At 35.3% G+C, this 25,075-nt stretch overlaps 3 protein-coding genes across 5 annotated transcripts in view; 2 read left to right on the top strand and 1 right to left on the bottom strand.

Annotated features, from left to right (window-relative positions):
- Positions 1 to 9,281, bottom strand: part of ndfip2 (Nedd4 family interacting protein 2) — a 27,878-nt gene extending 18,597 nt beyond the window's left edge. For all 3 annotated transcript variants that reach the window (XM_016566039.1, XM_016565870.1, XM_016565955.1), the window contains exons 1-2: positions 9,037 to 9,281; positions 1,986 to 2,148 (exon numbers count right to left, since the gene is read on the bottom strand). In XM_016566039.1, coding sequence (XP_016421525.1) covers positions 1,986 to 2,148; positions 9,037 to 9,072 — 199 coding nt within the window. In that variant the 5' untranslated portion in view covers positions 9,073 to 9,281. The remainder of the gene's footprint in view (positions 1 to 1,985; positions 2,149 to 9,036) is intronic.
- Positions 9,282 to 11,399: 2,118 nt separating this feature from the next.
- Positions 11,400 to 20,021, top strand: LOC107750365 (tubulin alpha chain-like). Its single transcript, XM_016565758.1, has 4 exons — positions 11,400 to 11,508; positions 17,261 to 17,483; positions 18,761 to 18,909; positions 18,991 to 20,021. The coding sequence occupies exons 1-4, from the start codon at positions 11,506 to 11,508 to the stop codon at positions 19,963 to 19,965; spliced, it is 1,350 nt and encodes a 449-aa protein (XP_016421244.1). The 5' UTR covers positions 11,400 to 11,505; the 3' UTR covers positions 19,966 to 20,021.
- A 748-nt stretch (positions 20,022 to 20,769) lies between these two features.
- stk16 (serine/threonine kinase 16) overlaps positions 20,770 to 25,075 on the top strand; it is a 7,871-nt gene continuing 3,565 nt past the window's right edge. Inside the window, exons 1-4 of the mRNA XM_016565644.1 lie at positions 20,770 to 20,862; positions 23,006 to 23,138; positions 23,919 to 24,138; positions 24,262 to 24,395. Of these exons, the coding sequence (XP_016421130.1) occupies positions 23,053 to 23,138; positions 23,919 to 24,138; positions 24,262 to 24,395 (440 nt within the window). The 5' untranslated portion in view covers positions 20,770 to 20,862; positions 23,006 to 23,052. The remainder of the gene's footprint in view (positions 20,863 to 23,005; positions 23,139 to 23,918; positions 24,139 to 24,261; positions 24,396 to 25,075) is intronic.

The following is a 25,075-nucleotide window of genomic DNA, read 5'->3' as shown; positions in this document are numbered from 1 at the left end:
GGTGAGCAAGCTAGTGAAACGTTGCATGTGCAAAAGAGAAGGTCCGCACACATCCAAAAACGTATTTTAAATGCTAAATTTAAATTTAAATGTTTTAGTTTTGAAGTGTTGTTGTATGCATTTGTCATTTTTATTTAATTTCTTTTCTTTTCTTAAATGTGTGTATATATATAGTATTTATAGAGTTTTAGCTTTTAGTTTTAATTACTTTTTCTTATTTGTAAGTCGCTTTGGATAAAAGCGTCTGCTAAATGACTAAAAGTAAAAGTAAAGTAAAAAATCAGACAAAAAGGTACAAGACTGTGTACTTTAACAGCTTTAATGAGGGAAAGAACTACAATCCCATGGCATAACCAAATTAAAAACAATGGAGAAATATAAAACTACCCATTTCAATTTGTTGATTGTGAAAGTGAAAGTGACGTGACATGTGGCCAAGTATGGTTACCCATACTAGGAATTAGTGCTCTGCATTTAACCCATCCTAAGTGCACACACACAGCAGTGAACACACACACACCGTGAACACACACCCGGAGCAGTAAAACAGAAACAGAATATATATTAAATATAAATATATTCTGTGTATACAGAAACAATATATTTATTGTAAATTTATTGTAAAATATGCATATATATGCAAATATTTTAGTGTTTTAAGATATAAGGACTCGATAACATCATTTGTTAAAAATTAACTTTTTCTGATTGGTGGAATTTTCTTCACAGCATCAAGCATCTCAAATAACAAAACTAAATTAAAATTTGAAAACAAAACCCAAATCAAATAATAAAAATAATAAGAATAAAAGAAATATCTTCATATAAACGAACTGTGACTATTCTTGTGCTCTTTCCATTTAAAATTAGAGCAACCAATCCAAACAAAGATGCTGAATACATCCAGCATGAGCAGTTTTTGATTTAAATTAGATTGTATAATTTCACAATTTAAAAGCAAAAACAAAATAGCTGACTTTAGCTTTGTGAAACTATGCTACATAAAACATCTGCACGAAACAAAAACAGCAGATGCGCAAATTCATTCTCTGACAGCAGGTGGCGCTTATGGAACAGCAGCTATACAGTGTTTCCTTGGTTACCGCTGTAAACAAAGCAGAGCTGCACTACTTTAATATGCATTATACAGAGGCCAAATGAAAAGAAAATACCATTAAACTTTTCTGAAGACAGTGTTCACCTCAGAGATACATTCATATAAACTCCCGCCCCTGACTGTATCACGATTCATTTAACATCTCAACTGACTTTATTCAACTGAATCGTCACATATTTATAGATTTTCAACCGGCTCAGGGGTGCATCGTTACATCTCTACTTAAAACAAAAGTTGCAATAATGCAACAAAAGCATATACCATCTATTAACAACCATGGCCCTCACAGTAGGTCTGTCTTTAAATCTTTATAAGTTATCGTTAAAAATCTATTTCCCTATGCAGAAAATGAATGGCATTTTTCTTCTGGAACCAGACTGTTGCACTCTATTATCAATGTTGAAAACAGCTGTGCTGCTAAACATTTTTGTTGAAATTGTGATTTTTTTTTCCCCCAAAAAATTCTTTGATGCATAGAATCTTCAAAAGAACAGCATTTATTTGAAAGCTAAATCTATATATGTGTCTATTGTCATTTTTATTCAATTTAATTCATCTTTGCTGAATAAAAGTATTAATTTATTTGAAAGAATTAATCCTACTGACCCTAAACCTTTGAACAGTAACCAACGGCAATGTTGCATAATGAATTGGACAGAATCTGCATTGTGTTTATTTTCATACACAACGACTAAAATTAAAACGTTGAGTTAAAACGTTAAAACGCAGCTGCAGATTTACGCATGTCGAAAACGCTTCTATTCTATTGCAATATAAATATAATATAAATACTATATAAGATACATTTCTAACCTAGTAGATTCCTGCTCTTACTCTGGAGATAATAACTTTTTCCAGGTGTCTGTACCTGGTGCAGCTGTTGCTCCGAGCGCCACGCTGGCATAAGAAGGAGGTGGAGCTTCCGTATCCACCGCGGGGTTGCTGATGCCTGCGACGGCGGCAGCGGCCTGGGAGGATGTGGACGGCTCTGCGCCGGCGGCCCCTTCAGAGGGATCGTCCTCATTGTGCAACTGAGGAAGGATAGAATCACAAAAGTTCAGAGTCAGACTGAAGAATCTTGTCGTTTAATTTAAGACCAATCTGACAAGGTCTTGTGTCTTGCATTGGCTTAAAATGACACCATGATGTACTCAACGAAGGGAGGATATCTTCTAACATTGCAAGGAACACGTCAACAACTTGAGTCAACAACTTGGTCTCTTGGGTCGCTTAACCTTACTGTCCTCGCCCTATGATGAACTAAACAATCTGTGAAGCTAAACCTCAAGAATGAAGTGTTGCAAAGAAGCACTGACTAAAACATTTAGTATTAAAAAGGAGTCTTGAATCTCAATCTGCACAAAGTGACCCGAAAACGTCTTCTGGTAATATGACAGTTTAAGATTGCAGGGAACGCACTTGGTACATCAGAGCGCAATAGGATGCACGGTTGTTTGCCAACAAAGTTAGCTAACAGGTTCACACAGTAACAGGAGAGCGGCGGTAATACAAACCACGAGATCGAGGCACAAGACTGTGCCTTCAGCTGCACCTGTTTGATGTGTCATTAGAAAGCAATCGTCCAAACAGATATGAGCGATTCACCAGAGCGAAATTAGTCTGTTTCACATTTTGGGCAGTTAGTAATAATCCTCATAGTAGTTTTGTCACAAAACCAAAACTTCTGTAGTTCACACCAATGCTAAAATGCTCAGGAATTTAATAAAAAATAACTACAGCAAAAATGCATGTGCTTATCTGCATGTGCTTTTATTTAAAAAGCATTAATATCAATATACCGAATTAGAATTTTAATAGCAACTTTAAAAAAAAATAGCTACTTCAACTCTAAATATCAATAACTGCCAGAAATATTCCTATAAAATTGAACCAGACAGCTCTGAATTCAAATTGTTTTAAACAAATTAATTATGAAATGATCTCTGGGTAAGTAGTCTGGTTTACTACACCACACCTCCTGATAATTGTCACGGTGCGTGCGGGGAGATGAAGCGAGGACTCAATTGCAGGAGAAATGGTTATTTATTTTAATAATAAAAATGAAACAAAAACAAACTCAAACCACCCCGAGGGGGAAAAATAGACAGGCAGGCCTAAAGCTGCACCACATGCAGACACGAAACACACACAATGAGAAATGACGGATCAGCACAGGATGACAGACACCAGGAGAATAAATAGGAAACCAAACGAGGAGGCTAACGAGGGAGACACAGGTGGAGCAACTTAAACAATAACGAGGTAACAAGATGGGAGGGGCCAGACAATAGACAGGAGAGAGCACATGGCAACAGACAAACACAACACAAGCCATGTGCTCCCAGAACACAGTCATCTGGTGGCCCTCCTGGGCACACCCGCTGAAGACTGTGACAATAATATCTAAGGCCTCCCGACGGAGCTGAGAGCCACGGAAGTCTTAGCATAGGTCAATGCTCTTAGGTTCAACTCTGCTATCCTCTATGAAAAGGCGAACAGAAACGGGATTAGATCCAGTGAGAGACAAAGTTCACATGAGAATGATTACACTGTAACATCAGGGCCACATCAAGGACAGCAAGAACGCCAATGGTAAATTGTGCTCTCATTTTGCACTGAGGACAACCAACAGACAACCTGGATTGGCATTACATAAACACAACAACTGCCCAGGGACAAAGCAAGCATCTCCAGTGGTTCGCAGTGGACTGTTAGAAGCACTATCATACTTGAGAAACTCTACATCTTATCTGTGTTATGACTAAGACTGCACAGAATCAGTTTGATAACACTTTAAAAAGCCTTCACTTGACAATGTCATTTAAGCTCTTCTCAGCAGAAATATTTGGACCAATTATTAAAATGTCACTTTGGTTAACAAGTTCCATACAAAAAATAGAGAGATGCATTGGGATTTATTGGTACAATATCAATTTAGATATTTATATTAGAGGGTTTTTATTTATCGGTATACATTGAATCTATATCGGCTGATACTTGATATTTAATTGTGCATTTCCCCAATTTTTAAATTTTATTCATTTTTTGGGGTTATTTTTTTCAGTGTTTGGGTAGTTCTTGTGTTAGCCAGCTCCTGGGTCAAATGTAACAACCCAGTGTTTGGGTTGTTTTGCAGCTCCTGGGTCAGACATAACAACCCAATGTTTGGGTAGTTTTTGTGTTACTCAGATCCAGGGTCAGACGTAACCCAGCGGTTGAGTTATTTATCGCGGGGATTTTGCGTCTTCTCTTCATGAGAGAGCAGTTCTAAGCACCATCGAATTGATGCATTCTTCGGTATAATACAGGTTTGTGTACATTTTATTTTATCTATAAAATCGTTACTGTGCGCGTGGTGTGAATCACCTTTAACGAGTGTCACGGCCTTTTCGTGTGATGCTTTGCATAAAATAAATGATTTTATTCATAAAGATACAGATTCTGTTTAATGTTGAATTTTTCTTCTAATGTTTGTTAAACGAGTTTAAATATAGGCAATATGTATAGCCTATTAAAAACGATATAAACAATGCTGTAAATGATAAATAAAGGAAAATAAAGGAAGTTATCATGCAAACCAGTGGTTGTGTGGAGTATTTTAGAAAAGTTTAGAGGATTTAAATTAATCTGTAAACATTATGTAATGTATGAAGTAAAAAATAAGCTAGTAATATAGTAAAAATGAATAAACCCATTAGCTGGGCTAAATCAACCCATTATGCTGGGTTAAATAAACAACCCAATTTGCTGGGTAAATTTAACCCAAGATGGGTTCTGTCATGGGTTCTGTCCCAGCCCTTGGGTTAATAACAACCCAAATTGGGTTGTTTTTAACCCAGTGTTTTTTAAAGTGTATATTTGCCATCTAACACTCACTTAGTCCGTTTTTTTACTTAATTCTTAACAGTGTTACTAAATAACTAATGTAACATTTAGCAGAAATTAATCTCAATCTGAATATTTCTAATACTGTACATTATAATGTTGTGATGCCAAAATTAATTTCAAATGATTTCAGTTTTAAAATGTAATTTAAAAATGCATTTATTGAGACAAAATAGAACATAATTTCAATCAGCCGTTTATCATTATGAGCCATAACATTAAAAATAATTATTGGTTTATCATATTTTAATGTTGGTGTATCCATAACCAATATTTAAATTTCATACAGATATATTATATTATATTACTGTTTATTATTTTATTTTATTTGAAAAAGTCCCCCAAAAAAAATGGTTTAACATGTTGGCCAGCATTTCGATATCACTGCATTCATAAAAAAATAAAAATAAAAAAAAGGCAATGTGATTTTGTTTTCGAGTTTAGGGAATGTCAGGAAAGTCTTTCCTGCTGAAAATGTGTTTGTTTTTTAAAATATTCATTTAATGAGGGACAATAAATACACATTAATAATACATAACATGTAAAATGTATCAGATCTAGCCAAATTGGGCAAATTTCATCCATAGTCCCTTGGTAGGTTGATGTTAAAGACAAATCACTGTCTACAAAGCTTAAAAGCTTCATAATTTCCAAACAAAGTCGTCACACCACATTGGTCTGACAGAGAAAAGATTTCAAAACTGGCTTCTCGCAGAACTGCTGAAGAATAATGAAGTCCAGTTTAAAATTGCACAGTTGCATAAAATAGCAGTTCTGCAGTGTACTGACTAATGACAAGTTCAGAGCGACAAAGATAAGTGGGAGACAGTGATATCATGGTACAAGTATAATAAAATGGATAAAGATGAAGGAGAGCTCGTGCAGTGAGAGCTGAGCTATGAAATAATGCAGGAAGAGACTTCTGAGAATGGTTCATGTGGTGAAACCACAACCACCTAAATATCGATTTACCTTAAAATGGAAAAAGCAGCTATGCTTATTTGTTGACGCATCTAAGAAGCGCTATTCTGCGGTGGTTGCTATAGCAACATTCGAACATGCAGCGAGCTCAAAAAAGTTTGTGACTAAGTGAGCTGGGGGGTTTTTTCCCCTTCCTAGAAATGATGAAAAGGCTTCGAAAACACACAGAGGCCTGCTGGATGAATTACTCAACGCTCCAGGAACTTGCAATTGCTGTGCTCTTCTTTGAAAATGAAAATATATATCAGAACGTTCTCCTTGTTATTGACCAAGACCTTCAGAACAGAAAATAACAGGGTTTTTGATGAAACATACACAATAATATTAAGGCTATACAATATTTTAGCCTTATTCCCTGTTAGATAAACATTTACCAACAACCTCTGAAGCTCAAATCCAAAGTCTACAATATGTGCTGTGTGTAAATACTGTGGTATTTACATAGCACTACACTCCAAAAACCATGTCATTACCATGGTAATTCTTTGTAAGGGATATAATTTGTATTGTCTGCTTATAAAATATATTATATTCTGAGATGCTTCACATAACCATTCCCAGCTGAGCAGTGAGCCACCAGATTTCCATAATAAACAAAGGCCCTGGATCCAGATCACTTACGGTTCAGGCCTGCTCTATTGTTGAGGGTGGAAAACACACACTCACAAACCTGTGATTATACCACACTTGTGTTGTTTATGATACAGCAGAAGGTTGTGACTACAAAACCTAACCAAGTGTCATCCAAGAGTACAGGACATTTGCAGCCAACGCACACAGACCTGACCCCTCAAAATGCGTTTAAATATCCCAAAGACATCTATGATGCATCAAAATGCCGTTGAACACACCCAAATGTACCAATAACAACACCCAAACATGATTAAAATGCTTTAAAACGTTGTCGAGCATACCAAACTACGATGCCTTCAAAGATAATAAACATGCCTCAAAATGTGTTTACATGATCTAATGGCTCAAAATACATTTAAATGCTTAAATGTTCCACATGGGCCTATGACGGCCCAAAATGCATTTAAAAATTTTTTTTAGGATTACTGATAAACTACTGTCATTTGATTTGTATTATGTCATTTTTATTGAATTAAATTTTTTTTTTCATTTAAATGTTAAGTTTTGCAATTTTGTTGTATGCATTTGTCATTTTTATTTAATCTCTTTATTTAATGAATGTGTATAGGTAGTATTTATAAAGTTTTAGCTTTTAGTTTTGGATCTGTTTTTAGTTGTTTTAATACTACAATTGATTGCTTCTGTTGTCCTCATTTGTAAGTCGCTTTGGATAAAAGCGTCTAATAAATGACTAAATAAATTTAAAAAAAAATTTAAAAAACAAGCCTAATGACTAAAAAGTGTCTATGTGGCCTTTTAGCTGACAACTCAAATTGCACTGGAACACCACTGATGCTTTAAAATGTGTTATAACGATTGCGTCAACTATGCCACAAAAATAGTTTTGAGCGCCCCAAACATATCTATAACTGCTGAAAATGCACTTATGCCACTTTAAAAAGTTCCATGATTACCTGTGGCCACTTAAATTGTGTTGGAACGCCCCAGTGGTGCCTCAAAATGGAATGCCAAAACGCATCCAACTTCCCATATACGTCCGTGACTATTCAAAATACATTTGAACTCCCCTGAAAGCGTAAAATGTTCTGAGTGTACATGTGACAACTCAAATTTAGTTGGAACGCACCAGTGATACCTCAAACGTCAACTCAAAATGCACCCAACGTCCCATACATGTCTATGACGCTTCAAAATGCATTTGAACCCCAAAATCTTACAAGATTCTGTGTGTACCTGTGAAAACGCAAACTGCGTTGGAACGCACCGATTATACTTCAAAACTGAACGTCATAAAGCGCCCAACGTTCCTTTCTGTGACGCGTCAAACTGTATTTGAACGCCCCAAAAGAGTGCACCTGACTGCGTTGGAACGCACTAGTGATGGCTGAACGTCAAAATGCGCCTAATGAACATTTCAACGAATCAACACCAGCTGTAAAGCCTCAAATAGGGCCTATGTATTTGTCGAACGCACCTGTAATATGCCATAAAATGTTTTAGAATATTTTTATTGCGACAAAACATCTTAGTACAGTATGTTCTTAGAAAAACAACATTGTGTCCCTGTTGAAAAAACCAGCATATGCTGGTTAGGTATGTTTTGAAGCTGGGATGCTGGTTTGAGCTGGTCCTTTGCTGGTTTATTTATGCTGGTCCTTTACTGGTTTATGCTGGTCCTTAGTTGGTCATGTGCTGGTCCTAAACTGGTCCGTCCAGCACATGACCAGCAAAGGACCAGCATAAACCAGCAAAGGACCAGCATAAACCAGCAAAGGACCAGCATAAACCAGCAAAGGACCAGCATAAACCAGCAAAGGACCAGCTTAAACCAGCAAAGGACCAGCTCAAACCAGCAAAGGACCAGCTCAAACCAGCATCCCAGCTTCAAAACATACCTAACCAGCATATGCTGTTTTTTTCAACAGGGGTTTCTATGGTAAAACTGTATCTATTGTATTAAAAATAATAATAATAATGTAATTTTTATTACAAAACACTACTGGTACCGTGGCTACTTTATCAGATCTCCAGCTTGGTAAGGAACTGTTCAAACAAGACGAGTTCCTGAGCGATTTTTTTCGTTGCGTTCTTGCGTCTCCGCTATTCGTTACACACATATCAGATGAACGTTTTTGGTGTTTAATAAATCGAGACTCTCGGTTTTATTTTTAAGGGAAGGGAGAAGGGCATTTTTTAAGTTAGGACGACAATATAAAATGAGCTCAGCTTTGCAAAGCTTCCATTCAGTTGCACGCCGTTTAGCGGATCTAAACGCCAGAACGCGTTCTGTGTGAACTGACGCGCACTTTGTAGCGGTGAAGGTGTGATGATGCGGAAGTCATGAATGTTTAAAGGGAATCGGACAAAATGCCAGTAATCAGCAGCTCGGGTTTGTCAAGTCTATTGTATAACATGGGGTGTTTGATCGTCTTATATAACGATGGCTGAGTTAGACTTACCACTTGGTAGCGGCTCGCCGCCTGGTCCATTTTCATATACGGCCAGCCCAGTCAGCGGCGAATAAAACCAGTATATCCTTGATTAGTTCAAATTAAAGACAGCCCTCGATCTTACTTGAGATCATATGGCACGGATCAGTCATATACGGAGACTGTAGTAGTTTTTCCCATTCACACAATAGCCATGATTTAACGCGAACGCTGATGCAGATGTAGTCACGTCCTAAAGCGAGTGGGAGGAGCTGTCCATGACGCAAGCGTGACGTCGCACTGTGCGCGTCAGACTCTTTTTATTTAATAATATACAGAGATCGACACATATAATTGTATTTGAAAAAATGGTTATAAGTGCTATAAGTAGCTGTTATATTCCCACCAGGTATACCCAAATGTTTCATTTTCATGCAAGATAGGCTATATGTACGTGACAGACTGGGGGGAAAAAAACAGGTTTTTTATTTTTATTTATTTACATATTTTTCAGTTTAATGAATGGAGTTTTGGAAATATAAAATAAGCCATTGTTGTAAGGGTAGGCCTATATAATTATCATTATATTTTTCATTTTTATTCTTTTTATTCTTTTTTTATGTAATTCGAACTCTGTGTGTTTTTGGAAAAACTGACAAAAGTTTACATCCTTTTCCACTTGAATATTTGTCCTTGAAATGTACTGTGCTCCTCAAGGTGACCTGACAATAAATGTTGTGTAAACATCGCCCTGTATTAATTTGAGCATACTGATGGCACCGTTAATTCACTGAACAATCTCTATCCCTGTGTGGTTTTTATCTTATCTGTCAAATTATAAATGGAAGGTCAAAGTGACAACAACTGTCAACAACTACCAGATTGCAGTTCTGAAATCAAGCAAGCATGCATACCTCCATCTACTGGACAAATAATGCAAAAATTTTTGGTTATTTTGAAATATGACTAAGAATATATGCAATATAATAATAATAATAATTATTATTATTATTTATTTTTTTAGATTTAAAATTCGAACAAAATTCTTTGAAAGGCAGCGAAATATCATTTACAAATGTATTTGGGGAAAGCTGGATAAAAAGTCAATACATTACAGTAAACAAGCATACAAATAAATACATACTATCTATAAATAAAGTATTATATTTTATTAGCATACATTTATTTATTATAAATATTATTTAGAAACACATAAAATATTTTTAAGTTCTTTAAATTGGTATAAGTTTGAGTTCATCTGATATATCAAATGTGTTTTATATAAAAAGGTCTGAAGAACAATAGAACAGAATAATGTGACAGTCACAATATCAAAAGAACCATAGATGTAGCCTATATAAATATGTAATTTATCTAAATATTTTTCAAAGTGGACTATTTAATATAATCACCTCATCATGTGTAAAAACAATATGTTCAGATAATATTCAGTGATGTAGTGGTATGACACGAGTGATAAAAAAAATATGATGTTTTTTAGAAGAAGGAAAGTAACATGATTTAAAAGCAGCTCAGCTCATGGCTTTTAGCACACTGTTGATGTGATTTCTTTTACAGGCACTAGAGGGCCACCTTAGGCAGGGCCATAAACATGACTGCTGGTTGTCATGCAATGAAGCTGTGCCAGATCCAGCAGTCTAATAAACGAACAATACTTCTATTGACTACCATTTCCACTAGTCTGTTTACAATAAAATAAAATCACTAATACGAATCATATAATATGTATATATATATGTGTGTGTGTGTGTGTGTGTGTGTGTGTGTGTGTGTGTGTGTGTGTGTGTGTGTTTTCTTTCTTTTTTCACAAAAAAAAAGAAAGAAAAGGAATGCTTTAAAGTGTATAAATCCCAGAGGGGCACAGATACTGGGGTAAAGGTAAAGACAAAAAGGACATAGACAATGATATTAAAATAAATAAATAAAATAGTATATGAAATATATGCTATGTGCATTGAAATATATAGAATATACAATGTGTGAAATAATCTATACCACATTAACCAAATAAAAATACAGAGTACCCTGAAAGTGATTCTAAAATAGAATATATATATTGTTTTAAGCTATATATATTTAAAATAATAATAATAATAACAATAATGTAATTTAATGTTGTTCAGTTATAATACATAATACAATAACTATCTGGCAAAATATTTAATATAATGAAGTAATAATGAGTAATAGAAATAATATATATTGACCTAAATTATTTTCCCTGAACATTTTTATAAAGTGTTGTTGTTTTGCATGGTCTTGCTTTATTTTGTGTCTAAATATATTGGCCTACATAAGCACAGGGAGTTTTGCAGGAGCGTCAGGTTGCCCCTCCTCTGTGCTGCTGTAGGTATAAAATCAAACTCCTGTCAGTGAGACGGTGAGACTGTCTCACTCATACCCCATTGCAGGTACGCAGTGAGAGTGCAAGTGATCTTCAGACTATTTTCCTGGCAAAAATCCCCATTCTAAAGCAAAATGGTGAGTAGAATATTATTTGTCAATAGTTAATTCTATTGTCCTGTAAGTAAACATATTGAGCAATCACATCACGCACATATTGGGTCACACCAAGCTAAGAATATATGCACGTTTTTGATCGACTTCATTGCGTGTAATGAACTTTAATAATATATTAACAAAAATAACTGGAAATGGAACTGAATTTGAATGCACTTGATGACTCATAAAATATAAGTACATACAGTAGCAGCAAAATAATGTGTGTAACCTTTGAAATAATTATGGTCAAATGTTTATACAACATACAGTATAAAACCACTCCTAGAGGAAATAAGCATTTATACAACTGGACTTTTGACTCAAAATCTTGAGATAACTATTGTGACGACTAGCCCCAGTCTCTTCATATAACTGAATTTAGTCTGTCTCTTTAAAAGTGGCTACTGAATTGGATGCTTAATGTTTCATTTGACTGTTTTATATGGCATATTATTTTTATAGCTAGCTGTGTGACCATACTTTACCACCACTTCATATTTACAGTATGGAAACTACTGAGAGCTTTATGTCTTAAGTAGTGCGGTTATGGGTGTGTTTGTGATTTTACTGAACGCTGATGTGGCTCTCAGCATATCTGTGTGTGTCCCACGATCCAGATGAAGTCACTGAGCTGTTCATGCTGGTTGAAAATATGTGAAATAATAATAAGAGAAAGGTGCATACTCAAAGAGTAAACTTGAGCAGTAATGAACTAGAATTGTTGTTACACCAAATACACAAAATAATTATCTTTAAAAAAGCATCATATGACCCCTTTAAGATGACATCACTGGGTTAAATGTAGGCCTATAGTCAATAGTTTGTGAATCTTTTAGAATCTCAAGGTTTGATTAAATGTGTGAAATATTGTGTGCCGAGGCTCATTTAAAACAAACCTGCATTTTAAAATGGATGCATTGCCAACTCGCCCCCAGTATACAACTAAAACAGTGTTGTAGGTCTCAACGCCTGTTTTTGCATGGAAAATATATTAGAACCACATGTGTAGGAGTTTGTTTTGTGCTAAATTCCAAGGACAAATGGTTCTCACATTCTAAAGGTCCCAAATCACACCCCTGAGGCCTTTGTGTTTGTCTTTTGGGTGCTTTGGATGCCACCACGACCTTTAGAAACATTTCACAAGAGACGTGATTAATTGTCATCAACCTTAATATCTTGCAAGCTGGCTGTCTAAAACATGATGTTTGCGATGTGACATGTCTATTTTATTTTTTAATATCTCATGAAAAGCATTTCTGGTTTTCTTCTTTACAACTCATGAGGTAATTCCACAGTAAAGTTAACGATTAACAAACTTTAGTCTGTGTCATATCTCACCTTACACTTTGTAGCCATAAGTCACTTATTTGCTTTTTTTTTTCAATCAAATTACACAATACGGTTGAAGGTGGAAACATATATAAATTAGTGAATTTGTGCATTTTAAGATAATTATTCCCATTTTTTAAGTCAACATAAATTGACAAGATGTGTTAAGAATGTAGGCTAAATGCTTAAACTAAATATAGGGTTAATTTTGCTGTTATAATTCTACAGAAATAATAATCATTTGTAACCATTCATCAGCATGAAATAGCTTGCTCCACCCTTTAAAATGATTTTCTTTTTTTCACTGACAATACCTAGGACAAGTCGATTATTATGTTAACAAATAGGCAAGCAGCTATTTGGGCGTTGTTTTAGTAAACTCCTATTCAGATCTGGCTCTGTTCTGATCAATCCAAACAGTTCCCAAAGAATAAAATCCCACTTTCAATGTTTACGCTATCAAAATATGTTGCATTATAAGAGTAAAATGGATTGTAAATACTGTTTCATGTGTAATTCTATGCCACTAGCACAACCTAATGGAATTGCAAAAATAATGATTGTCTCCAAACAGGTTTCCCAAACACATTTATGGCATATTTAAGTCTTAAAGAGGTTTTAAAAAGTCTGTGGCCATACATTTCACTTTCCATGTATATATATATAGAGAGAGAGAGAGAGAGAGAGAGAGAGAGAGAGAGAATAAGAAATTTATGAGGCAGCAGAATCTGCAAAGTAAAAAAAAAATGCTGGAGGACAAGATATCAACTCACTGTGGGGTAAAAAGATGAGCAAAAAGGGCTCATGCCTCATGGGTTGGTGTTGAAGAGTTTGGTGGTGGAAGAAGAGCTAGTGGGGAAACATCACTTGTAACAACCCATAAATAACTTCTAACCTGGCTGCCATACCCAAACTAGGCAGTCCCATGTGCCTGTGTAATGCACCATCCCCCTCACCACTGACTCACCAATAGACAGAGTCGGACGGAGAGTAAAAATAGGGCCCAACCCCAGGAGAATGAATTCAGAGGAAGAGTCATGCCCACAGAGGAGAGGCAGAGTCTGGATATTTCTTCTCAGGCTGATGTAGGCCACTTCTCTGGAGCGCAGACACAGATTTAGGGGCCGAATCATTACAGAGCACTTTTATTGCAACCATGTGACTCTTCTTTTGCATTGGTGTCCTCACTGCTTTGATAACATAATGGCAGTACATTTTTGCATTTGGCAGATACTTTTATCCAACGTCTTTTGCATTTTATCAGTTTATGTCCTGGGAATCAAACCCATGAGTAGAGATACAGAATCATACCTTCACATACTGTATACAGAATATGTCAAGGAATATTTGATTCTGGAATTCTACTACTTTATTCTTATTGGCCAATCACAATATTCTGTCATCAAATCTTTTGAATGACAGCCAGTGCTTCTTGTATCACTCCTCACTCTCTTTTTTTTTCCCTCGCATAATAAAATAATTTTAACTGAAATCCATTAATCCATTTATTTATTATTTGATGTGTGTTATGGCTATATAATCACTTTGCATTAGGGTCCTGATCATGTTTTATATACATATACATATATATATATATATATATGTGTGTGTGTGTGTGTGTGTGTGTGTGTGTAACTTCTTGACTGTACATTATATGTTTTTGGAGATTTTACAGTGTTAATCATATCATGTTTTGGAGATTGGTATTCTGTAAGTGTATTTTATTTTATTATTTCATTTTACACTTTCATTTAAAAGTCTGGGGTTGGATTTTATGTTTTTGAGTCTCTTGTGCTAACCAAGGCTGCATTTATTTGATCAAAAATACATTAAAAACTGTCATTTTATTATATATTATTACAATATCAATAACAGTAAATATATTTTAAAATGTATTTTTTTGTGATTCAAAGGTCAATTTCCAGACTTCAGTGTCACACGATCCTTCAGAAATCATTCTAATATGATGCTGATTTGATGCTCAAGAAACATTTCTTTATTATCAGTGTCAAAAAACACTTGTGCTGCATCATATTTTTGTGGAAACCGTGATACATAGAAATAGAAATCTTTTTTGTCTTGTCACTTTTGGTTAATTTAATGCATCCTTACTGAATCAAAGTGGGTTTCAATGCTGTAATTTTGAATTGTAGTTTATATACACAGATGTATTTTGAATGAAAATGTGTTATTGTTTTTAAGTTCATAAGACAAATCTTCCTTTTTGTCTTCTCATCTCCCTTATTTGCTTTTTCCCTCCATTAATTTTCAACACTCTTTCAACCCCCTTTTAGTACACAATCACATGCTATAAATTCCTCATTAGGGTGTAGCTCGCTCTCTCTGATATAAACCTGTTGGGGCTGTTGTTGACACCTCAAGCCTTTTCATGCCTCTTCAGACTTGCAAGGGAGTGTGTGACGAGCAAGGAAAATAGTGTTTGTGGAAGGTTTCTTGTTTATGTGTGAAAAGAAAATAATGGCTATGAGGGTTAGTAGGTCTGTCTGCCATATGTGGCAACTGTCACATCATAAACGCTTCCCAGGACGAGTCTTTCAGGAAACTCCCTTTCCAAACAAACAGAGGTGTTTAACATGCTATAATATTTATTCAAGCCTGGCTTGGACTTTGTTATCTCAGGGTTGTCATCTAGATAATCACAAACCCTGATGACAAACATGTTTGGGGGCTTTGAGAGATTCAGCCAACACCTTTTCTCTGTCCTCTGTCAGCTGCAGTCATCTGTGACTGACGTCCGGTAATGGACCAACCGCTGCCTAATATAGAAAAGAACATTTTTTGTTGTTTGCTTCTGCCCCCTGGTGGGCAAAACGAAAGTTTGAAAAGCAGCGACTTCTTTTGAATTTGTTATATTGTTATATGCAGTTAAAATCATGTTGTTGTTGTTATTATTATTATTTTAAATATTTAGTTATTGGTTTGCTTGCTTGTTTGTTTTTGACATTTTTGCATCTTTAGATACGGAACAGAAAAGACAGGAAATTGAATAACTGTCACCGTCCCACCTGTGGGACGCTTGGTGCTCTTTTTTTGTTGTTGTTGTCCTTTTTCTCTATCAAATCTTTTAGTAATCATCATAAAGTATATATCATTTGAAAGCTTAGAAGTCCAAGATTCATCCTGTGAAAACCAATTTGAAATCGGACATTGCGTTACCATAAACATGGTACTTTAAAATCATTTGGCGGTCTCCTCCCCCATAGTGGGCAGTGTCAAGTGTCATATTACAAAATGCATTATGGTCTTTTAGAATCAAACCTTTTTATAATCTTGACAAAAAAACATATCATTGGAATGGTCTGAGTCCCCAAATATTCCATATTTGGTGGATATTTTGAGATAGAAGTAATATTGACAGAGAAATCTAGATATTTGTGACAGAAAAATGCATTAAAAATCGTTTAATGGAGTTTGAATGGCTGTTTGTGGTATGACGCCCTAAATAAAATGTCACAGGAACCTCAATTTTTTTCATATCAACTTCAAATTTGGAACATAACTTATTTAGATATAAGGCTTTAATTTTATACCAATTTTAGAGTAAAACCTGTTATGTAAAATGTTTATAATAAATAAAATAAAATAAAATTAAGACCAATTTGCATTTCCAATTTCCAATTGGAAAATTTGGACTAATTTCCAATTTGCAATGCATTTTATTTACAATACTTTAAAAACAAATTCCACTTTTGCAATAATCTGCTGACTTTCTTCTTTAAAAAGAGACCAACCTTAGGTCTGTATTCCAAAGTGTTAATAAATTACAACAATTTAAGTTTGGATAGTGCACTTTTTTATGCCTATTTTAAAAAATGGGGGGTGACAGTTAAGGGGTTAAGAAAGTAAATATAGGGTTGATTTTGATTTAATATTGACTTGAACCGCTAAATGTTCTATAAAGGTAACAGGGAATGTTCAAAATATTCTGACAAGGTTCTGTTAAAGTTATGAATAAACATTCTTCTGTACTGTCAATAGCATCTTAGTTCTGTTCACAAAATGTTAGCACAAAATCATTATTTATATATCATTCGTAGAACGTTGTTTTATGTTTTAGTTAAACGTTCATCTAACATTTTTTTTTAAATATTGCTATTTGTTTCAGAATGTTCCAAATTAACATTCCATAATGATAAAATAGGATGTTCCGTTAACATTCGCACAACCAAGAAAAAAACATTTTTAAAACATTGAAAAAACGGTACATTTTGAATGTTCAGAGAATATTCTGAAATAACGTTTTCATAACTTAATGGGAATATTAGCAGAACATTCTTAGAATATATTTTTTGTTAGCTGGGTAGTTGTAGGAGGAACACTGTGGAAATGACTGTCACCTAATATGTAACACAGTTGCTAATAATCTGTTTCCTCTCCACAGCGTGAGTGTATCTCTGTCCACGTTGGCCAGGCTGGCGTCCAGATGGGGAACACCTGCTGGGAGCTGTACTGTCTGGAACACGGTATCCAGCCCGACGGACAGATGCCCAGCCACAAACCAGTGGGTGGCCATGATGACTCCTTCACCACCTTCTTCAGTGAGACTGGAGCTGGCAAATATGTACCCCGTGCCATCTTTGTAGACCTTGAGCCAACCGTCATTGGTAAATATCATAATGCTGTTTAATTTGTATTTGTCATATGGGGAATGTAAATGAGTTAAATCATTGCAGCCATAGTTGCATTTATAATAGAAAGAAAAGGGATGGCACGTTGTAATAATGCTCTCACAACATTTAATAAACAGGATGGACAAAGTTTCAACAGTTTATTCTTCATAATATAAGTTACATGTAATCATTTAGCAGTTGTTTTTATCCAAAGCGACTTACAAAAGAGGACAATTAGAAGCAATTAAAGCAACAAAAGGGTAACAAAATACTGTGACAAGTCCCAATTAGTCATAGGACACATAGCAAGGTTTAATTTAATTTAATTTAATTTAATTTAATTTTATTTTATTTTATTTAATTTTATTTTATTTTATTTAATTTTATTTTATTTTATTTAATTTTATTTTATTTTATTTAATTTTATTTTATTTTATAGTCAGATAATTTGTAATATAATAGTAGTCTAAATTTAATGTAAATTGTTTTAAATTATTTTACATAATAAATTAATTATTACAATTATTATTTTATTATAATTATTATTTTAATTATTAAATTAAATTAAATAGTTTATTATTTGTATTATTAGTATTAGTATAAATCACATTACCTTGAGAAAATCTGCTTTATATTGCTGAGAATTAAGTCAGATCAGTGTTAATTAATATTTTGAATTAGCTTTTATTATTATTTTTTAATTTTTTATTTTCATTTTAGCTTAAGTTTTAGTAATTTTGGAAACTGATATAGTTTATTTATTCTCATAACGGTCAGTGATATTGTATATATGTATAATTTTGTAATTTGTATAACAATAGTTTAAATGTAAATTGTTTTAAATGATTATTTTTAATGATAAATTATTATCATACTCTTATTTATTATAACACAACATTTTTTAATAATTCGGGGGATACAGGTCAGGATCAGTGTTATTTTAGTATTATTCATATGCGATTATAATATTTTTTTTTATTTTGAATTAGCTTTTATTTTCATTTTAATGTTAGTTTAAGTTTTAGTTATATCTATCTAGGTTTTTAAATATTTCTATTTATTTTTCATTTATTTTTATTTCAGTTAGCTGTCAAGGAAACATTTCCAATTGTTTAGAGTTCTATGTTTTTCTGCATTTTTCATCTGATATTTATATTCTAGTTTCCAGCTTTATTTAAATGACTAAGAATGGTTTCTTTTTAGTTTTAGTTAACAGTGACAGCAGCGGTCAGCATTTGGTTTTATGTTGTATTATCCTGTTATTCTTTCAGACGAGGTCCGCACAGGCACCTATCGCCAGCTGTTTCATCCCGAGCAGCTCATCTCAGGTAAAGAGGATGCAGCGAATAACTACGCCCGTGGCCACTACACCATTGGCAAGGAGATCATTGACTCCGTACTGGACCGCATACGCAAACTGGTAATTAGTCTTACATTTGATTACAAAAGAGCTCAAAATAACAGAATCTAAAACGCAAATGTTCTCCCTTCTTCCACACAGGCTGACCAATGCACAGGGCTGCAAGGTTTCCTGGTCTTCCACAGTTTTGGTGGAGGCACAGGCTCAGGCTTCACCTCCCTTCTGATGGAGCGTCTCTCTGTTGACTTCGGAAAGAAGTCCAAGCTGGAGTTTGCCATTTATCCAGCTCCACAGGTGTCTACGGCTGTGGTGGAGCCGTACAACTCCATCCTGACCACTCACACCACCCTGGAGCATTCCGACTGTGCCTTCATGGTGGACAACGAGGCCATCTACGACATCTGCAGGAGGAACCTGGACATCGAGCGTCCGTCCTACACCAACCTCAACCGGCTCATCAGCCAGATCGTTTCCTCCATCACCGCCTCTCTGCGCTTCGACGGCGCCTTGAACGTCGACCTAACGGAGTTCCAGACCAACTTGGTGCCCTACCCTCGTATCCACTTCCCCCTGGCCACATACGCTCCGGTCATCTCCGCTGAGAAGGCCTACCATGAGCAGCTCTCGGTGGCTGAGATCACCAACTCGTGTTTCGAGCCCAGCAACCAGATGGTGAAGTGCGATCCTCGGCATGGAAAGTACATGGCCTGCTGTTTGCTGTACAGGGGTGACGTGGTGCCAAAAGACGTCAACGTCGCCATCGCAGCCATCAAGACCAAGAGAAGCATCCAGTTTGTGGACTGGTGTCCCACTGGCTTCAAGGTGGGCATCAACTATCAGCCCCCAACGGCGGTTCCCGGAGGAGACTTGGCCAAGGTGCAGCGAGCCGTGTGCATGCTCAGCAACACCACAGCCATCGCTGAGGCCTGGGCTCGTCTGGACCACAAGTTTGACCTGATGTATGCCAAGAGGGCCTTCGTGCACTGGTATGTAGGTGAAGGCATGGAAGAGGGAGAGTTCTCTGAGGCCAGGGAAGACATGGCGGCTCTGGAGAAGGATTATGAAGAAGTGGGCATCGATTCATTTGAAGAAGATGAGGAAGGGGAAGAGTTCTAAAGGGAAAGTGTTGTTTTTTTCTACCAAATAAAAGCCTAATAAAATAAAGCTTTTAATTGTGTTGTTGTTGTGGTTCTTTTCATAATTTGGTGACTTTGTCACATATAGGCATTTTCTAAAATATATCTGTCCATAGACCCTTTGTTTAAAAACACTGGTTATAAAAACATTATTATTATTATTACAATTAATCATATTAATGATGGAGATATTTATATTTAATATAAATTATTAGTAATTATCATGTTAATATTTAAGCCTAATAACTGCGTTATACATAATTATATAATATTAAAAAGCCATAATTTGTTTATATGCTAATATTAACAATTATATTAATTTAACAATTATCCAATTAAAATGGTGTGTATACTATTTTGAACTGTAAACCATGCAAACGTTTTTTTATACTAGAAAAGCCTTAATATGACAATATAAACCACAATAAATTAAATGAGAAACATTTACACAAATGTTTTAAACTCGTTAGCCATTTTGTATAGTCCTCCTACACACAAATGTTAAATTTATACTTTCATATTTAATGTGTGCATTACAAATAATTACATAATATTAAAATATAACATTGCAATTATTTAATAATTTGATGTTTTGATAATATTAACAATTGTATTTATTTAATTTGAATTTGAAGTGTAATTATAATTAATTTAATTATAGACCACAATACAGATTTTTTTTATTTTGTATTTATTTATTTAACCTAGATTTATTGCAATAACATTATTAAAAGCAATAAGCCCTTTTCCTAACCGGGGATGTACCAGCAGTGTATGGGTTAAATCGGCAGTCGTAAGTATGCGTCACGGTGACGTTTTCTTTGTACACGGAAGAAACCGGAGAAATCAGCGGAGGACAGGGAGAGCGTCTCATAAGGTAAACCAAGTCTGACTTTAATCCTTCTCTTAGACCCATATTCAATGGCTCGATTACAACAACAAATAAAGAGCCTAGTCTACATCTGAATGTTACGGGTCTCGCTCGGTGAATTCAATGCGGTGAAACACAAACCAGCTGTTCTCGAAGACGCCACGCTTACTGCGGACACGAATTCACGAGTCGATCGATGTGTACATCAATTACCGTAACGAATTCACGGTAAACACGTTTCACTATCGAGCAACTCTTATCAAGTGGCATCTGTTAGTGTTGGGTCGTTCTTGAACGATTCGTTCGTTTTGAACGAATCTTTAATGTGACTCGGGAAGAACGAGTCGTCTCGGGGAGTGATTCGTTCAGTCATGCGCAACATTCGAGTCTTCGGGTTTTTCCGAGTCGTTCGTTCATCACGTGACAGCCCATAAGTTTAACCTATGCAGTCTGAGCCGGAAAGGGAATTGATTAGTTCATCTCGAGTCTTCGGGTTTTTCGAGTCGATCGTTCATCACGTGACAGCCCCATAAGCTTTAACCTATGCAGTCTGAGCCGGAAAGAGAATTGATTAGTTCATCTCGAGTCTTCGGGTTTTTCGAGTCGGTCGTTCATCACGTGACAGACCCATAAACCCAAACCCGAAGATTTGTCAGATAAGAGGTGGTGAGCTAATCATAGACTGAAGACCCAGGTAAACAATTAATCTTTTCTGTTTCTTATTGCAGTTTTGTATTGTTTGTAGTGTGATCAACGTTTGCGTAAGTAGTAGACATATTAGGGAAGTAACACGTAACATTTTAATTATATTTTGTTAAAATGAACGAAATGACTCGAAAAAAGATTCGTTCATTTTGCTGAACGAGACTCAAAGGTCCGAGTCGGTAAAATGATCCGAACTTCCCATCACTAGCATCTGTAACATTTTCGAGCGCAACAGCCCACGTCATAAAGGTAAAATATAAGGAACCAATCAGAAAGCTCCCTTCTACACAGGGAATAATTTATTTTAGTGGAAAATTGGACACCGACAGTGGCTTATGTGCACAGGCAGTGTTCAGTCGGCTTGACTTGTTGGTCTAAATTGGCTTGCATTTAATAATAAATAGTAATTTATTTTTTAATTTTTTAATAGGAGTGTCTTTTTCATGTCGCTTTACAGACATCAAGAGTATATGGTTTTTATAACCAGAATGACACTGAAGATTTCCAAAGTGCCATACAGTTAAATAATGCAATATTCCACAATAACCTAAAATTTCCTCAGCAGATATTTAAATTGATTTGCAGTTGATACAATCAATTAAAATGTAATATTTTAATGGTTAAATCATAAGCTTGTATGCCTATAACAATTAGACCTATATTATTTAATGAATTTAAGACTTTCCTACTTAAAACATGCCATACTGAATTAAACTGTAAACCACACATAATTGTTAACAGGTGGAAGAACATTACTATGATAAAATAATAATTCTTCATTCTACTTATAAAGTAAAATGACTAAAAAAGCTAAAGACCAAAAAAAAGAAGAGAGAGAGAGAAACACTTTTAAATAATTAAATTTTTAATAGCTGGACTTGTTAATCACTTTCTATAGAACTATACAAATTCATAATTTCTTATATAATGTGTACATTTTAATATTGTGTAATTATTTATACAATTCTTTTTTAATAATTAAATTTTATACTAACTTGTAATTTACAGAAATCAAGAAAAGAGGATATGCTTAACCCTGTTACAGATGGGTGGTTTTTGAAACCACAGTGTTATTGAAAATTTCTCCAGACACATTCCCATAAGGTCATAGAGTTCTCTGTTAATAATGTAATATTTATTCCTAAATATGTTGTTGTTACCAACCACTGATCTATAATAGAATATAATATAGATCAGTGTTACCAACACATATTGCATTGATTTGCAGTGGACCAAAACAAAAATGCAACATACTGAATCTTAGCCTAATCCACACGAAAGTGTCATTTAAATTTCTAGATTTAACTTTTGGTTGTGCTACCAACCTTTCAGTTACAATCCTACACTTTGCTCCCTTCTGAATATGGAAAGGAACAAAAACAGAATAAATGAACAAGGAATAGAATAAATTCTATAGAAGTAATCAAGTCTTGATCTCTGACAGAGCCTCTCCTCCATCCATGGTGGGTCTTAAGCAATGCTCCGGAGAAGATGGGACAAGCTCTGTGTATCTGCTCGCGCAGTGCCATCACTTTTGACAACAAGAGATACTACTTCATCCAGAAACTAGACGAAGGGTAAGACTAGCCAGCTAGACCATTCAGTCCTTAAAACACTTGAAAGCTTACTGGAAGTATGTGAGTCCAGTGATAGAAAGATATCAAGGAAAAATGTTAGAATATTGTTTTACCATTTAAATGATACTGAAAAGATTACCATTTTAGTATTATATTTAACAGTCACTTTTATCCATAGCTACTTACAAATAAGAAACATAATGTGCAGTTTCTCATGATTCACATTAGTACACAAGCAGAAAAGAAAGAAAGATTTTTCTGTAAACAGACGGGTGTTACAGTACGTCCCTTTATTTCTAGATGTGATTTAGTGAAGTGTTTGTAGAAGAAGTGTGTCTTTGGTTGTTTCTTAGAGGTTTTGATGGTTTCAGCACATCAGGTGGATGATGGGAGCTTATTCTACCAAAGAAGAACAAAGAGAGTAAAGGTTTTTGGAAATGACTTGGTGTCTAATTGTGAAGGAACAGCCATGCACTGCTTGTTCACTGACTAAATTACAGGAGGGGCTACTTTTGCGTTTTCATTCATGCATTTCGCAGATGCTTTTATCTAAAGAGACTTGCAAAAAAGAAACAAAGCAATTGGTCAAAGAGCTGACGATTGTTGTAATATACAATGCCAGGTTATTAAACAACTAGATTAGGAAATATGGATAGTTGTGTGTGTGTTTTCGTGATTATGCATGTCAGTTTTCATGATAGTTTTCTCAAGTGAAATTTATTAGATAAAGCATAAGAAATAATTGTCTTTCATCTTAACTTCATTCTTTGCTTCTTCTAGAGGTTTCAGCTATGTGGATCTGGTAGAAGGTGCACATGATGGCCGCTTCTACGCTCTAAAACGGATCCTTTGCCATGACCGCGAGGGCCGCAAGGAGGCTCAGACCGAGGTGGAGATGCACCGCCTTTTCAACCATCCCAACATCCTCAGCCTGACCTCACACACCTTCATGGAGCGCGGCGGGAAGTGTGAGGCCTGGCTGTTGCTCCCATACATCAGTGTAAGTGGGCCCTGTTCTGCTTTTCTGTTCCAGGCCTCTTAACAAGTCCAAGAGTCCAGTGACCTCTGAGATGTGCAGTAGGACATTTAAAAGCGTTTCATGTGCTGAATTGTTCCTGTGCAGAAGGGAAGTCTGTGGTCTGTTCTGGAGAAGCTGCGGGATAAGGGGAGCTCTATGCCTGAGAGCCGCATACTACACATTCTGCATGGCATCTGTGAAGGCCTCAAAGCTATTCACGACAAAGACTATGCACACAGGTATTGAAAGTAAAATTCAATTTAAACACAAATTTGGTCAATTATGTTATTAGTTTTGTCTTTGGTCTGCATTGAAGGTGAAATTTGGGAAAAAGAACCTGTTGCTTAATAGTAATTAATGTAATTGGTAACACTGCATTTTCCAACTGCATAAACACATTTCATTACACCAAATACACAAAATAATGTTCTTTTTAGCAACATCATATGACCCCTTTAACATGAACTAACAATTAACAATATTTTACAGTTTCTAAAATAGCAGCAACAACATTTATGATAAAATGTGCAATGTTCAATAAAAATGTATTCATAAAAATAATCATCAAACAGACCTACCTGCAAGCTACCTGAAAAACTCTGTGCAAGTGCACCGAGGGCAAAAGCTGCTTTAAACGCAAAGGATGCTCACACCAAATGTTGATTTCATTTAGTTAATAAAAGTTTACTGATAAAGAAAATCTATTTATGACATTATTTTTGACAGCATCCTCATTTTACAGCATTTTTACACAAGTGCCTAAAACTTTTAACAGTACTGTAGCTTTGCAGGGAGGTTTCTTGAAGCGTCTTGGAGACGTTGCCACAGTTCTTCTGGTTTTAGTCTCAGTTTGTTCTGTGTCTTCATGTCAATCCAGACAGACTGATGATGATCAGATCAGATCTCTGTGTGGAGCACT

Source organism: Sinocyclocheilus rhinocerous, unplaced genomic scaffold (genome assembly GCF_001515625.1).
Source record: "Sinocyclocheilus rhinocerous isolate Xijiao unplaced genomic scaffold, SAMN03320098_v1.1 scaffold1302, whole genome shotgun sequence".
NCBI lineage: Eukaryota > Metazoa > Chordata > Actinopteri > Cypriniformes > Cyprinidae > Sinocyclocheilus > Sinocyclocheilus rhinocerous.
This window is presented reverse-complemented; position numbering and strand designations above follow the sequence as displayed.

Bases quoted from the DNA above. Each gene is read 5' to 3' on its own strand.
- LOC107750365 (XM_016565758.1), top strand. The intron at 17,484-18,760 runs GTAAATATCATA...TTATTCTTTCAG, and splicing joins CCTTGAGCCAACCGTCATTG to ACGAGGTCCGCACAGGCACC. The intron at 18,910-18,990 runs GTAATTAGTCTT...TCTTCCACACAG, and splicing joins TGGACCGCATACGCAAACTG to GCTGACCAATGCACAGGGCT.